The sequence below is a fragment of the Larus michahellis genome, chromosome 14 (assembly GCF_964199755.1).
Source record: "Larus michahellis chromosome 14, bLarMic1.1, whole genome shotgun sequence".
Lineage (NCBI taxonomy): Eukaryota > Metazoa > Chordata > Aves > Charadriiformes > Laridae > Larus > Larus michahellis.
Genome location: NC_133909.1, coordinates 14,134,135 through 14,148,306, shown reverse-complemented (window position 1 = coordinate 14,148,306; position 14,172 = coordinate 14,134,135). Strand labels below are relative to the sequence as shown.

General features: G+C 41.9%; 1 protein-coding gene across 4 annotated transcripts in view; it reads left to right on the top strand.

The window, feature by feature from the left end:
- The first annotated feature begins 1,597 nt into the window (after positions 1-1,597).
- The window catches only part of HELZ (helicase with zinc finger), an 89,810-nt gene continuing 77,235 nt past the window's right edge, over positions 1,598-14,172 (top strand). For 2 of the 4 annotated variants that reach the window (XM_074608168.1, XM_074608167.1), the window contains exon 1: positions 1,598-1,686. Coding sequence is in view for 2 of the 4 variants with exons in the window: in XM_074608170.1 (XP_074464271.1) it covers positions 1,680-1,686 (7 nt within the window). In the remaining 2 variants the exon portion in view is untranslated. The remainder of the gene's footprint in view (positions 1,687-14,172) is intronic. The other 2 variants (XM_074608170.1, XM_074608169.1) reach the window with 1 other exon arrangement.

Genomic DNA, 14,172 nt, shown 5'->3' with positions numbered 1-14,172 from the left:
CATTTTGTAACAGAAAAATGTATCGGTAATACAAAAGCTCACCAAGACCCAAGCACAACTCAGCTCCAAAAGAAAAGTACTAATTCCACTTCGACAACCCCGACTGAATGATACGCAAAGTCAGTTAGATCCTAAACATGGTTTCGCCTTTATCTGCTTCACCTTGCACGGTGCCCACGGGAAACATCCGAGTGTCACAGCGTGCCCTCCAGGCTCGCTGGGGACCGTGTCCCCTGCAGGCGGCCGGGGGCCTCCTGAAATGGTGTCTCCTGGGTTGGGGCTGGGACTAACCCCGCTCCCCTCCGGCACGGCCGCTGGTAAGGCAATGGAAGAGGCCACTACGCTCCCAACCCTATTTCTGAAGTTGAATTGAAAAGTGGACTGACTTCAGTCTGAGGCTGCACATGCAAAGGATTTCTTTAAATTTATTTCCGTCTGCATTTACATTTTTGCAAGGCGCTCTCTCTTTATAAACACATCACTGATGAATATTGAAAATACTCTTTGGGCACAAGTATCTTCTTGCAGTGGCAATGCATCAGAGGCTTGGCTGGTGGTTATTCTTCAAAGAGTTAGGAGGCGTTAAATGTAAATTTAAATATAAATGTATTTAGGAAAATCCAATACTAAAATGATCTGGATCTTATAATTATTTTAATTAAAGTAGAAGGAAAAGTTGTTAAAAACATCAGAATCCTGTCTTGTTGATAAACTTGACTAAGATGCTGAATTAAGCTGCTTTGCCCCAATTTCTGGTCCACTTTGCCCAAGAGGGCCGACGCAGCGTGAGGGGAACCCATCCGTGGCAGCTGAGCCGGCATCGCCTTCAAAAAGCCGGTTTGCAAAACAGCGCCGGTGTTAAGAATTGATTGCCAAACATTTTGAAAACACGGCTAAGAGGGAAGATTACTCCCTGAAAATAAAACTGTTAGGCAAAGCAGTTTCGGGGATTCACGGGCAGCCAGACATGCGTTACCAACAGTCCTTGGGCAAGAGCAGATGGGGTTGTCCCAACATCCATGTGCGGTGTCAGCTCGTCCATCACCTGCCCGCGGCCTTCGTGCACGGACCCACGTTCCTGCGAGTTTCTTTACGGGAAGTAACTTTTTTTATATATTAAAAACAAAAAACAAACAAACAAAACCAAAAAACACAGGTGCAGAGTAACGGCGAGGGTAAAACCCTGTATTTTCAGCACTTCGTCTCCCAGCTTACCGGCCGGGACCTCCTCTCCGCGTGTGTGCAGCTCACCCCGCGTTACGGCGGCGGCTCCGCGGGCGCGCAGCGCGGCTCCCCCCGGGCTGGGCAGCGGCTGCGCGCCTGGAGAGACGCCGACACCCTTCCCGGGAAAGGGGAGAGGGCGAAAAAAGAGGGGGGGGGGAAGAAAAGAAGGAACCCCCCCGCCCCCAGAGGTTGCCGGTTTCCAGCGCAAGCGGCGCGGCTGTGCGCCCTCACGTGAGGGGAGAGCTGCGGGCCGTGGCTGCCCCCGCCTGCCGCCGCCTCCCTTCACACTGCCCCGGGTCCGGGTCCGGGTCCGGGTCCGGGTCCCCGTCCCCGTCCCCGTCCCCGTCCCGTCCCCTCCGTCTTCCGCCGCCGGGCCGGGAGGAGGGCGGGGGAGGGCTTTCCCACAATGCTTTGTGGGGACGTTGACAAGTGGATCCAAGATGGCGTAGAAAGTAATGACAGGTAAGTCAGGACTTCCCCGTTCGCCCCCCGCGGGGGCCGAGGGCGGCCGGGGCCGGCCGGAGAGGGCTCCGGGGAGGCCTCGGGGGATCCTCGGTGCCCTGCGGCCGGCCTAGCGGCCGAGCGGGGGCTGCCGGCCGGGCCGGAGGCTGAGCGGTGCCGGCTGGAGAGGGCCCTGTGTCTGCGGAGGGGCCTGCAGCGGCAGCCGCCCCGGGGCTGTTTACGGGCGGGCTGGGCCGGAGCCCCGGGGGCTGCCGCGCTCTCCCGGCGGCCCGCAGCCGGCGGCGGGCGGGCCGGAGCGGCCCCGGGCCCGGCGCGGCGGGGGCAGGCGGAGCGGGCAGCCTGGAGAGCCGGAGGTGCCGTGCGGAACCCCGGCTCCCCCCGGCTCCGGGGGTGCTCCGGCGGGGAGGGCGGTGGGGGGGTGCCGAGGGTGGGAGTCAGCTTTGGTTTTGTACCGGGCGGGGCGGGAGGGGACGGCCAGCGACAGCCAGGAAATAACAACAATAAAATAGAAGTAAAAAAAAAAAAAAAAACCCAAAAAAACAAAAAAGCAAAACAAACAAAAACGGTTTAGGTAGGGTTTGTTGAAGGATGGAAAAATAAATTGGAAGAATTTAACAGCTGTTGTAAAATTAACCCTCGGAGCAATGAAGGCTTGGCAGATAAGCTGATATTTTTGTTTTCTGCAGGAAGGCTTTGTCAGGGCCGAGTGGCTGGAAGTTGAGAGGTCTGACAGAGATCCTGAGATCGCCTTTAATACAATGCAACTGTTGTGAAACTGAAAATAGGAGAGTTTATACTGCAGGTTGCCATGCAGTCCTCCCGATGGAGACTGTACATATATATATATTTTTAGGACAAATCCCCAAGTAGGAGAAGCATATATGTTAGCCCTCCTGGGGTGGATCGTGTCCTTTTATTAGTTTCCAGTTGAGTGAAGTTGTTTGGCTTCCATGCATTGTTAATCAAACTGTTGTTGTTTGATTATAATAACCTGATTAAACATATCATTGATGGAAATTAAGAAATAACTGCAGGGAAACGGTTGCAAGGATGCTTTTCAATTAATGACAAAATGAGTAAGAGATAACAAGATAATAGGATTTTTGCATTATCAGAGGTACAGCAAGCTTGAGATGAAGTTTTAAAGTAACATAATGTATTTTGCTTTTCGTTGAAGAAATACAACTGAATTCTTCTAAGACACAAAAATGTCCTAAAAATGAAGTTCTCCGTTGATAGATTGAGTGCATCACGGCTGGTCTTGTTGGGATGGTTTGGATTGTTGGGGTCTTCTAATGTTCTTAGTGCATAGTGTAATTGAAACAAGGCAAAGGATAAAATACCCCCTTTTATTTATTTTAAGGAAAGACACATTCCTTTGTAAAAATGAAAAAAGCCCCTCCATATTAAATGAAGTGATACTTGGCACGTTTGTATTATTTCCCAAGAGTGCCTGGTAGAACAGGGAGGTTTTAAAATAATATGTTTTAAATTCAGTTGTTTCACTACTTTTGAGTCATAGCAGATTATGAATGAAAACTCTGGGTTTTTTTAAATGGCAAAGCTTCTTTAATTGGGGCAGTCCAGGGAGGCTGGGCAGCTTGCTGGGCCTTGGTAGCGAGGAGCTGATTTTGAACATGCAGCTGAAACTTAGATGAGGGGAGAGCGTGAAAGTGACCACCGCGTTCCCTCCCCCTCCTCGGGATGCAAACCGAGGGATTCGCTCTGAGGTGAATCAGACTTTGGTAGGATTAGCTTTTACAGTGGAGAAATTGTGAGTGGGGAGAGCCGAGTTAAGCTTTTTTTTTGTGTTGAACTTTAATTAGCAGAACAGTTTATTGGTAAGTGAAGGAACATCTTGTGTGTTATTACTGATAAAATTGGGTTCTCTTTGTAATTTGTTATGAAAGCGGAAATTTTATTTTCCCTCGATGAAATCACATTTCTTTTATCACTCCTCACCTCCATGATTTTTTTTGACTTACCAAATGCACGGCATGTATCTCCCGTCCTTTAATTCATATGGACACTGTGCCTTTTTAAGTGAGCCAGATGAACTTTTCTATGACAGAGGCTTATTAAAGGGACAGCCCGAAGGGACTTGAAAGGTTGTAATAGCTGGTTTTGTTGGGGTTTGGGGGGTTTATTTTGTTTTGGGTTTGTTTTTTTTTTTTTTGGGGGGGGTAGTGGTGGTGTGATGTTTTTGTTTCTCCATAGCAGACTAAAAATTAAAGGGAGATGTGGAAGTAGCACTTTGATCTGTGATTTGTCCCAGTTTTGCTTCTTGATCTCTCATGGGGGATCCTTTCCCTTTGTGAATTCTCATTGATTTTAGAGAAGTTTCTCCTGGGATTTGGGATTAGTAGATCTGGTTGCGGGAGAAGGGCTGTAGTCTAGAGAGAACTTCTGCTCAAAGGTTAGATTGGTGGAGACATTCCCATCTCAAAAAATGTAAGTAACAGTGTCTAGAAGGTTTGAAGAGGTAATGTTTCCAAGGGGACAGGGTACAGGCCTAGTGCTTAAGAGATCTGGACAGCCTGATGCAAATCGCTTCACCTGCTTATGCTTCCTTTTGAAGGAATTTAAAATAGGAATAGTGAATCTTAACAACTTGGGAAGAGTCTTGACGCCTATGGATGAAAGAGGCTATGTAAGAGCTAGGCAGTATTATTACTATTACTAATGTTTTCCAACTCTGTTAATTTAGTAGTCTGATGAAACATTTTCTCCAACGTTGGCAATTATTTTTGTTACTAAAATCCCCTTTGCAATTATAGTTGGATATTCTTTTTGACTTTCAGCATGTTTTTTTCCTTTTTATTCATTGTTTACTACCATCTTACATTTGCTACTGCACTTTATTCTAGGTGTTTTCATTTTAGTAATGGCAGAAGCAATTGCTGGAGCAATTCAGATTATTATTTGAAAGCCCTTGAATCTTTCACCTCACTGGCATTCCTTCGTGAGGTCAGTGGTACACAGATAGGCCTGGTAGCAGGAGTGAAATCTAAATTAGAAGAGTCTTTTGTAATAATTTGGATCCCGTCCCCTGTGTACAGCCTGAATAACTAGGGAAAGCCATGGGAGCTGGCTTGGAGAATGAGAAGGAAGGATGGCGTCACTCTGCTCTACCTTAGGGATAGAGTTGTTGGGCAGCTGGCATTCCCCTTGCCTTGGGCATCAGTAGGCCAAGAATCCCAGTAAACGTGAATCCTGTCCTTTTTTCCTAGCGTTGTTAAAGGCTTCTTCCTGGAAGTGGATCCCCAGCGTTCCTCTTTCTGCAAGGTTGCAAGTGGCTCATCGTGGGGGAGAAAATAGCAAATTTTGTGTTCCTGATCTTCTCTCCTGCTGGCCTATCATAGCTGTTTAATCATTTCTCACTTCTTTTGTTGAGGCCCTAAGGCGAGTTCCCATTACCAGCACATGGTATATGTATTTTTCCCCTTTAAATGGGAGTATTATGGGTTAGATTATCAGAAAAAACAAAACCTTCCTTTTTTTGTTCTTGTCCGTCTTCCTATTTCTTCTGTGGCCTTTGGCAGTAGTCAGCACTTGGGTTTATGTATATATATTAATGTCATACATTTAAAGACATCGTATTTCATGTGTTTAATTTCTTGCTCCCTTTGGTAGACCTCTGTGATTGTCATTCTTTTTTCATCAAGGAAGAAAAGAGAGAGAATATTAAAAAAGTGACTTCTTTCCAAAAGTCTGCACACAGCGCTAGGATGAAGGCGTGCTTGGTCTTCTGGAGATTTTGACTAGGAAAGTAAATGCTTGGTTTCTTCTAGTATTTGTTTTTTGATGGGGGAAGAAAATAACTAAACTTTATAGATAGTGAAATTGGGAGCCTGCAAGGTCAGACCGCTCTACGGAGACAGGCCAGCTTCTGGTGATCTTATTATGGTGGTATTGATATGTAACTCAAGTTCCTTATTCAAAAACAGTCTCGCTTACTGAGCTTTCATCTTCTCTTTGCACAAATGTTTACAACATGAGGCTTCAACCAGAAGCAATCACTCATGTCTGAGAAACATAGAAAAGTGAATATTACTGTAGGAAAGGAAGTGCTTAGAAATTTAAGCAGGGAGATTGTAATTACCCATGGATGAGAATTTGTTTTTCTGTTGCGTTTCCATTGCACTGCTACTTGAAGTTAAAGCATACTTGATGTGGCCATAACATAATATCCAACTATTTCTCTATAATTTTGTATGCAAATTCATTGTCATAAATTCAATAGAAACGCACTGGTTATTTGTCCAGTCTTTTCTCAGAGTCCTCCAAAATAACAAATTGCAGACTTATTACAGGAAAGCAAGATAAGAAATCATAGATTTCAATCTTTTTTTCTTCTTAAATGTAATTTTACTACACTGAGAGGTTCCATTTCATGACTAAAAAGTTTGAGTGGCTACTGTGGTCCCATCCTACTTCTGAAAGAGTACAAACTATCAAATTTTCTAAGTGGCATGGAGTCTTTGTCAGATGTCAGAAGATTTCTACTGTAGCAAGAAGGTAGTTTAGAATTAGCCACGCTGACCTGTACAGCTTTTCCAGGAAGCAGCACACACACAGTGCTGCTGGGTTGGTAGCAAGAGTTTTTTGTAAAAGATGTTTTGGAGATGTTACTGTAAACTGTTGTGCGATTTGTTTCTGTTAGTCTCAGGAAGTACTACTTGCATGAAGAATGATGTGACTGAGGTTTTGAATCTTTGGCCTATGTGTTGTCTGAGGAAATACATTTCATGATCTCTCCACTTTGTAAGCAGCAGGAAGGCTAATGATTCTCAGAGCTGTATTGACTAAAAATTGGAAGAAAAAGATGAGTAGAATTATGTTAGGTACAGAATTTTGACTGTTGGAGTGGCAGGAAGTGAAGGGTAGAAATGTGAGCAATGTGTGGATTCATCGGAGCTGGTTTTATGGTAGTTAGGGTAAGTGTTATTTAGCAATGATCTTTCAGTCTGTGAATTTCACAGGGTGGGGTTTTTTTTGTAGTTATATATAGCAAAATACTGTATTCATCAAAACAGTAAAAATTACACTGCTAAAATATGCTTAGAAGGTCTTTCAGAGCCCTCCAGACCCCATGGCAAGAGAGAAATACATAACACAACTAGAGCTGTTTTTGAGAATCTTGGATGTTAGTAGTGCGGCACGAGTGTTTAATTTGCTGGAAAATATTTAGTGGTTCAGCAAACCAAGAAAGTAGCAAATCTTTGTGGACATAATAAATGCAGAATGCCACAAATGAAAAGCATAGTGGTTTTGGCAGCATATAAAATAATGCTTCTTCCTTATATACCTTTTCACTCAATGTAAGATAATCTGTATTTTTGTGAGCGAAAATTTTGTTTTCTTCTGGGGTAATTTTGGGGGGATGGGGATAGGCGGTGTGCTTCTGTTCCCAAGTAATGTTCCTTCGCTCCTCTTAGCTGAATTCCCCATCAACTAGCTGGTATTCCCGAATGCTGTTGACCGGGCACGAGGGCTGCCTTGCATCTGAGCCGCTGCCATCTCGGGAGCCAGAATTTGTTGGGCTTTTCTCATTGTCTACATGGGGAGGTCGTTAAGGGGAATGTTTTTTAGCATACTTCTGAATCTGCGCTCACGCAATGCAATGTTGTAGCCGAGTGCTGTGGGTATTTTATTGAAGTGATGGTTTTGATTACAGTTGTTTGTGCTAATGGTTTTGAGGTAACTGTACTCTGGCCCTATCTGAAGACACTCACACGTTTGGAATGGTGCAGGACGTTTGTTTTGTCGTTTGAACTGACTGATATTAGTTGGCTGCAGTTTTGTTTATATTTGTTTGGCTGGGCTACACAACGCTTTTCTTCTTCCGAAGTTTTGTGAGAGTTATGCCATTAACCACAGTAGGATCGTTACTCATTCCTGCTGATGTCTGTTCTTTGAGTGGGGTTTAAAATACGTGACCTCTAATGTTCATTTCAAAAGGAATGAGTAGGGTGAACGCCGCTGGGAAACTTGTCTTTTGGATACGAGTTATGGCATTGCCCATAGGGTTTGCTGTGTGAGGAGAACTTGGGAATCCATATTCTATTCTCAGGAGACGTCTAAAAATTGAACCTGTTGGTAGTATCATGTTTGTGCATTTGAGGAGAGGAAGCAGGGATGTTATAAAAGCTTTATCTGGATGCAGAAGGGTTAATATCGTTAAAATACGGAGTTACAAGACAACTCCCCAAAGCAGACTTAGCTATATTATGCCAAATTATTTGAAGCACAGTCATGTAAAAATGAATTTCAAAGGTTATTTACAATAAAGATGGCAATTTTTAGTGGTGGAGGTTAGTTATTGCTTTGAACTTTCAAAACAGCACACAAAAATATACGCAGTTACATAATAGGTATGGTTTTGGGAGAGATGCGTTTGGAGTGTCTGTGGGTGGCATCGTTGTGTTATTAAATCTGGTATGGTAGGACCCTTTTGTGCTGAGCACTTACAAATGCGTAACAAAAAGCTCAGTCACAGTATTATTCACTACTATAATAAGTTTAGGTTCCTTATAACGCTACAATGAAGACTGAGGTGTATTGAGAGAAAACTTTCCTGTTTTGTGTCAGAACTTTCTGGCTTATTTCTGTGTTCAGTTTGTGAACTGTGCACTGTAACTGATAGTCAGCATGAAGATTTATACATTTTTTTGCCTCTTGACTGGATTGAAAGAGTGATTTGTATTTTTCGTCTCACACAGAAAACAGACTTCGGGCTTTTTTTTTTTTCCCTGTCCAACTGTAAAACTGATTTATACCTGTAGCATCTGCATTTGCCCTAGTGATCAAAGCTGTGTTCTGGAGGTGGATCCCTAGTGATAGGGGTGTGCTGCTTTGCAATACTGGGACGTGTCAAGAGTGGAGAAGGTTCTGGTATGAAAATGAAAGTTTGACATTTGAGGAAAGACTGTTTCAACATCTCTACAATATCCCTGCTGAGAGGAGAAAACTTGGATCGAACCACTGAACTTTGAAGCTGCTTAGCTGTTGGGGTGGGGGGGAAGAGTTTGGGGCTTTCCAAAAGGGAATATGCTGTGATAAATAATATCCTAATTTTAAAAATACTTTTATTGCTGAAATCCAAATACAGCTGTATTAGAGGAAGCTGCGAATTGAACAAAAGACTGAAAGTTAGGAACTAGTAATTTCGATTCTGTCTCTGAGAGTGACTAAATTGGTGAACGTTGGCAAACGAACTGTGGTCAAGTGCTCCCTCTGAAGACAGTGCTGTGTGAGTGGCAAGTTCATTGAGCATCGTGGAAAACTTTGTGACACGTGTTTGCATTTAAACTTCTGAAAAACATTTGTAAATATGCTGATAATTGTTTTGTGTTGAAGTGCTTGGGAATCTTCTTTGACTCCCATTTGCATTCCTTGGGAACACAGTTTTGTACTTGCTCGACATTCTTAAAATTAGGTGACAGGTGCTTAGTCGCATATACACAGATGTACCTATATATCATACAGCAGACATTTCTCAAAAAGGACTTTTGGCAATATCTTATGACTCAGCAGAGAAGAATAGTGGTAATTGCATGACTGTGTCAGTCCTTAAGATTAATGGTGTTCACTTTTTTTGGTCAAAACTATTACTAAACATATTGTGAAATGTGCAGAGAGACTCGGGAACAAGGCCCTGTCCTGTTATTCACGTGTTTGTAAGAGAGGTTCTGCCACAAGTAGGTTACAGTTTTAAAAGTTGTGGATTGTGGTGTTTAAAACAGCTTTTGGAATACAGATACTGTATTTCTCTGCACAGTGTGTTTGAGTTTGACACTTGCAGGTCGGTCCTGCTCCACGGAGCGCTGGCTGGTCGTGCAGTGCTGATTTTTCCCTTTGTTTTTCTCTGGCAAATTTCATTAGGAGAAACAAAGATTAAATTACTTTTCTAATGCATTTTTTTTAAAGTAAGTAATTGGTGATGTTGTTATGGGGATAAAATGGTAACCATGGGACAATATTTCAATTAAAATGCCCTCATCTTGGATAAGTGTGAGAAACTCTCCTCTCGGAAAGCAGAAAGAACATACAGGTATATGGAATACAAACTGCTGCTGTTACCCGGTTATTATGAAAGATTGTTTACATGAAGATTTTCTATGAAGGAGCCAAAAGAACTTTAGGTGGGGCAGAAGCACCACCTATTATTATGTTACCTGATGCTTACTATGACACACTCTTCATTTCAGTTGGTTATTACTTGCCAAATTCTAATTATTTGGGTTCAAATTTCCCATGGTAGGTGTCTATCGCAGGCTGACTTTTTAGGTGCTGTGGAGGGAGTGAAGGCTTCTGCCAACATGATTTGGTCTTTTCTAGAAATTGGGTAAAACCTATGTTTTTGCCCAAAACCTGTTGGGCAAAACTTATGTTCACAGTAAAATAAATAAACCCTATAATGTCCTATACTGCTGCTTTGTAAAAAGTTGAGATGTGGTATAGTATGATGTTTCTGCCAAGGATATACTTGTTGTCAACCCTGTGAAAATTTGCTCAGCGTTGGTCAAATTAGCATTTAGTACAAATCTAAAAGATTATCCCTGCAGTGAATTTACTTCAGCCTGAGATTTCTGTACAATTTGAAGGCTAGGGCTTCTGCATTCCTCCCTGCTATGATTTTTGGGCAAAAATGAGAGCACAGAGAATTCCCATTCTGTACTCCTGATACCAACTCCCACTTCCCTACAAGCTCTACCTTCGTGCAGCACAGAGGAAGCAGTGACTGAATTTCACAGAATATGTAGAATAAACGTGGAGATGGGGGTAGCTGAACAAGGAGGTTTAGATTGAAAAATATTAGTGTTAGAAAGAAAGAAATAGAAAGGAAGCTATTCTGTGTGGGTACATATAATTTATTTTATAATGCTAATACAGTTGTTTGTTGCACTAAAGTTTCACTACTTGCATGAATTAGAAAGCGTTTCTGAAGTGGAGTAGGCAATAGCAAAAAAAAATGCAAATCATACTTAAGTCTGTCTTTGCTACACTTAATTTTTGTATTTCTAATGAATGCTCCCATGTTGTGGTGTAGAGAAATGCTGAATACTCCTAAGTCACTCTGCAGTCACTGCGTGTTCCGCTTTGATTGTGTAAAGGACTATATAGTACAGGGCAGAGCGTAATGGGGGGAAAAATCCCTTTTAGTTGTCTTAATCTGAATATAAGAAGTTTATAGAAACTTTTGGTTTTAATGTGTTCTAATGTCTTAATTCTTTGTAAAATGGGAATAATGTCAGAAGGATAAAAATATTTTCTTAATACTTGTGAAGTGCTCGGTCACAGTGTTTATAAGCATTATTGAGAAGTTAATGAAAACATTAAAATGCAGTCTTGAGAACCAGATTTGAGTAGCATGCAGTACATAAGGCCTTAGGCCCTGCGCTGAAGTATTTATCTATAGATCTATGCCCGTTAGCAGCGTGCCTCTGCTCTGCCTGCTTGTTCTGCCAGGTAGCCCTTGGAAAACGCAGTATGTGACTAATACAGTTAAAGGCTGTATTGTAATGCAGACACACAGGAGGGCCAACAAGAGCTTGTACAGATATTTTCGTCATTACACAGCCTTTGAGTATTGAACTTAACAACCTAGTATTTGTACTGTAATTTTAATGACTGCAGTATGTATATATATTTGCTTTGTGCAACTAGGAATCTTGTGTCTGTCAGTTATGGGTGGCTTTCAGACAAAGCGAGCAGACGCCACATAGATGTTGGGCTTTGACTTGCCATGTATTTTGCTTCGTTTCATCAAGATAGGTAGTGTTTTCAGACAGCTGTGGGGAAAAAGGATCATTTAAAAGGCAGGAGGTGAAGATGTTAGGGATACTTTTGTGGTGGATGAGGTGGTTACGAGTGCTGAGGCCATGAGTTATTCAGATTTTCAGCCAAAGATAGCCAGTTTGTCCCCGTGTAGATGTTGCTGCTGTTGGCTGTATAGATTGCCCTTTCTGCTGCTATTTCCAAAATAAAACCAAAAGAGATTAGTAAAGGTAATAAAGTGTAAATAATAACTAAAATGGCTGTACCGAAATCGTAACTGGCACACAGTGATGTATGAAGAGCGATTTAAAGAACACAGAGGATCCAGACGCGGAAGGCATTTGCTCTTAATCTCAATTGCTGCTATATTTGTGTTACTATTGTTGTGTGAATGGTAAACCACCCACAGGCACCTCTTCCTTTTTCAGTAAATGTGGATGTGTTTATCCTATACTAAGTTTACAGGATCAGACTCAAGGCTTCATTTATGTGGCCAGAGATCAGTTATCCTCCTAATTTATGGTGCCCTCTTCGGTTTTTCAATGTGGAAGGATAATCAGAGTATTTAATGGTAGGGGGCATCATGAACCTCTTAATTCCTTTTTCCCCCCCCTTCCTGAAATCAAGCATATCGTGTTCCTTAGAGGCCACATAGCAGAAGTTCTCACTGCTGTTACGCTATATAATAAAACCTTGAAATAAGCTTTCCTCATTCTGTATGCTCCATTTCAGATTTAACATCATTTTTGGAATTTAAAGTAGGGTCATTTTGCCTGGAGTTGTACAACGTTAACCAGAGTAATTCAGTTATTTCAGAAAACTGATTAGATTGTCCTCTCTCAAGGGTGGAGACTTTTGTATTTGTTCTGTAAGGTATGCAGTACATTTCTGAGTACTGTGTATAACTAATATTACTGACTTCAGCCATAACTGCAATAAATGAGTGTATAATATTTCTGCTATTGTATTTTTCTTAAAATAAAAAAAGCAAAAGCACCTTTTGTATCATTCTTTTCTGCACCCTGCACATGAAAGATGTGCCATCCTTTTTCTCTCTGTTAAGTCTTTCACATTGGTGCAGTGCACTGTCATTATCTACTCTCATTTTATTAAATGATTTCTGAGTGTGGGATTATTCACGATATATATGTCATGACACTAGAAAAGTGCATTTTTTTCTGTGTATGTGTCTTTAAGTGGCTTCTGTGTTGTGTGCAACTGCATTTTATTCCTTCCTGGAGGCTTCAATAAAATACTCTTTTGTCTTAAGGCAAAGATAAGATTTTTTTTTTTTTTATCGCTATAGGTAGGGAAAATAAATAGATACTTAATTTTATTTTACTAATCTAAAGGTATTTGAGTGGAATTTTGCAGTACTACAAAAACAATTAGATAACACTATCTAGAGGTGCAAGCATGCCTTAAAGTGGGATCGCTGGAGATGCCAGAGCAACTGTGTATTATGATTTAACAGCAGAGAGATGTATTGGTCCCTTGTTCGGTATGTGTACTGACAAATGCAGTTGGTTTGCAAAGTCTAGAGAGATGAATTTCAGTGGCCCATCATTTTTAACTGTAATGTTGGCATGTTCACAGTAGCTAACATTTTTATTGTGTAGGGTACTCAATGTATTGTAATTAATCCAGATTATTAAATGAACCCAGATCTTTCCATACCTGTGTAAATTAATGTGTCTTGTTAGTCTTTTCCTGATAATTTTGAGGGAGAGGGAACTAGAAGACTCCTCAGTAACAGAGATTGTGTCCATGCCAACTTTCTGACTTCCCAGATACTACTTTTCTGCATTATGGAAACAACAAATTTTTGAGGCCTTCATATGTGAATTGCTTACAGCTCAGTTTTAGCAGTAGCAAATTTCAGAAAGCTCTGTGGTGTGTGTGTACTGCTAGTGTCTGTAGTTTAAAAAGTTTGGAAATGCTACTTTAGTGAAACCTGGAAAATACTGGATGGATCCTTGAGCAGTTAAGCTAATGAATGCAGTTTATGGCTTTTATCATTATGGGCAAGAAAAGCAAGTAGGGTTTTTCTCCTGCTGGTGAGTGATGTTTTGGTACAGTGCTGTCTCTCTGGCTGGGTAAACGGCATCACATGGCAGTAACTGATGGGGTGACTAACCTCTTGGTATCAATAAGAGGCTGAATTATAACTTCTTTCCCTGGGTGGACTTAAAAAGCTGGGTCTCTGTTGTCTGTCTCATTACACATTTTTCATAAAACCTGCAGCGTTTTTGTGACTCTTTTCACAGAATTCTGTGAAATTCAGTTCAAATTGACTTGAACTTGAAAAGTTACAGGGGAAGGACAGAGAAACCGACCTCAAAAATAAATCTAGTAGATCTCTTCTTGCCCTTTGAAAGGAATTGCTGGGAAGTTACGATATAACAGCTATCTCTTCTCGACGTGTTACCTGAATTTATTACATGTTTAAAACTTCTGTCTGGTTTGGTGGCCAGCCTTTCCAATTTGTGAGAAGGGCTAAAAAATCACAAAGGGTTGGGACACGCAGCATGGTCACTGCACGCATTTCCTTGGAGAGCGACAGGATGAGTTGAATTCCTGCCCTGCTTTCTCGGAGCCCGTGCCAGCTTGACCGCAATAGGCAATGGAATGGCAAACCCTTCTTCTCCACTCCTTTCCTGCAATACAGCGGGCTCTTAACTGGAGGACACAGCTGAATAGCTTTGG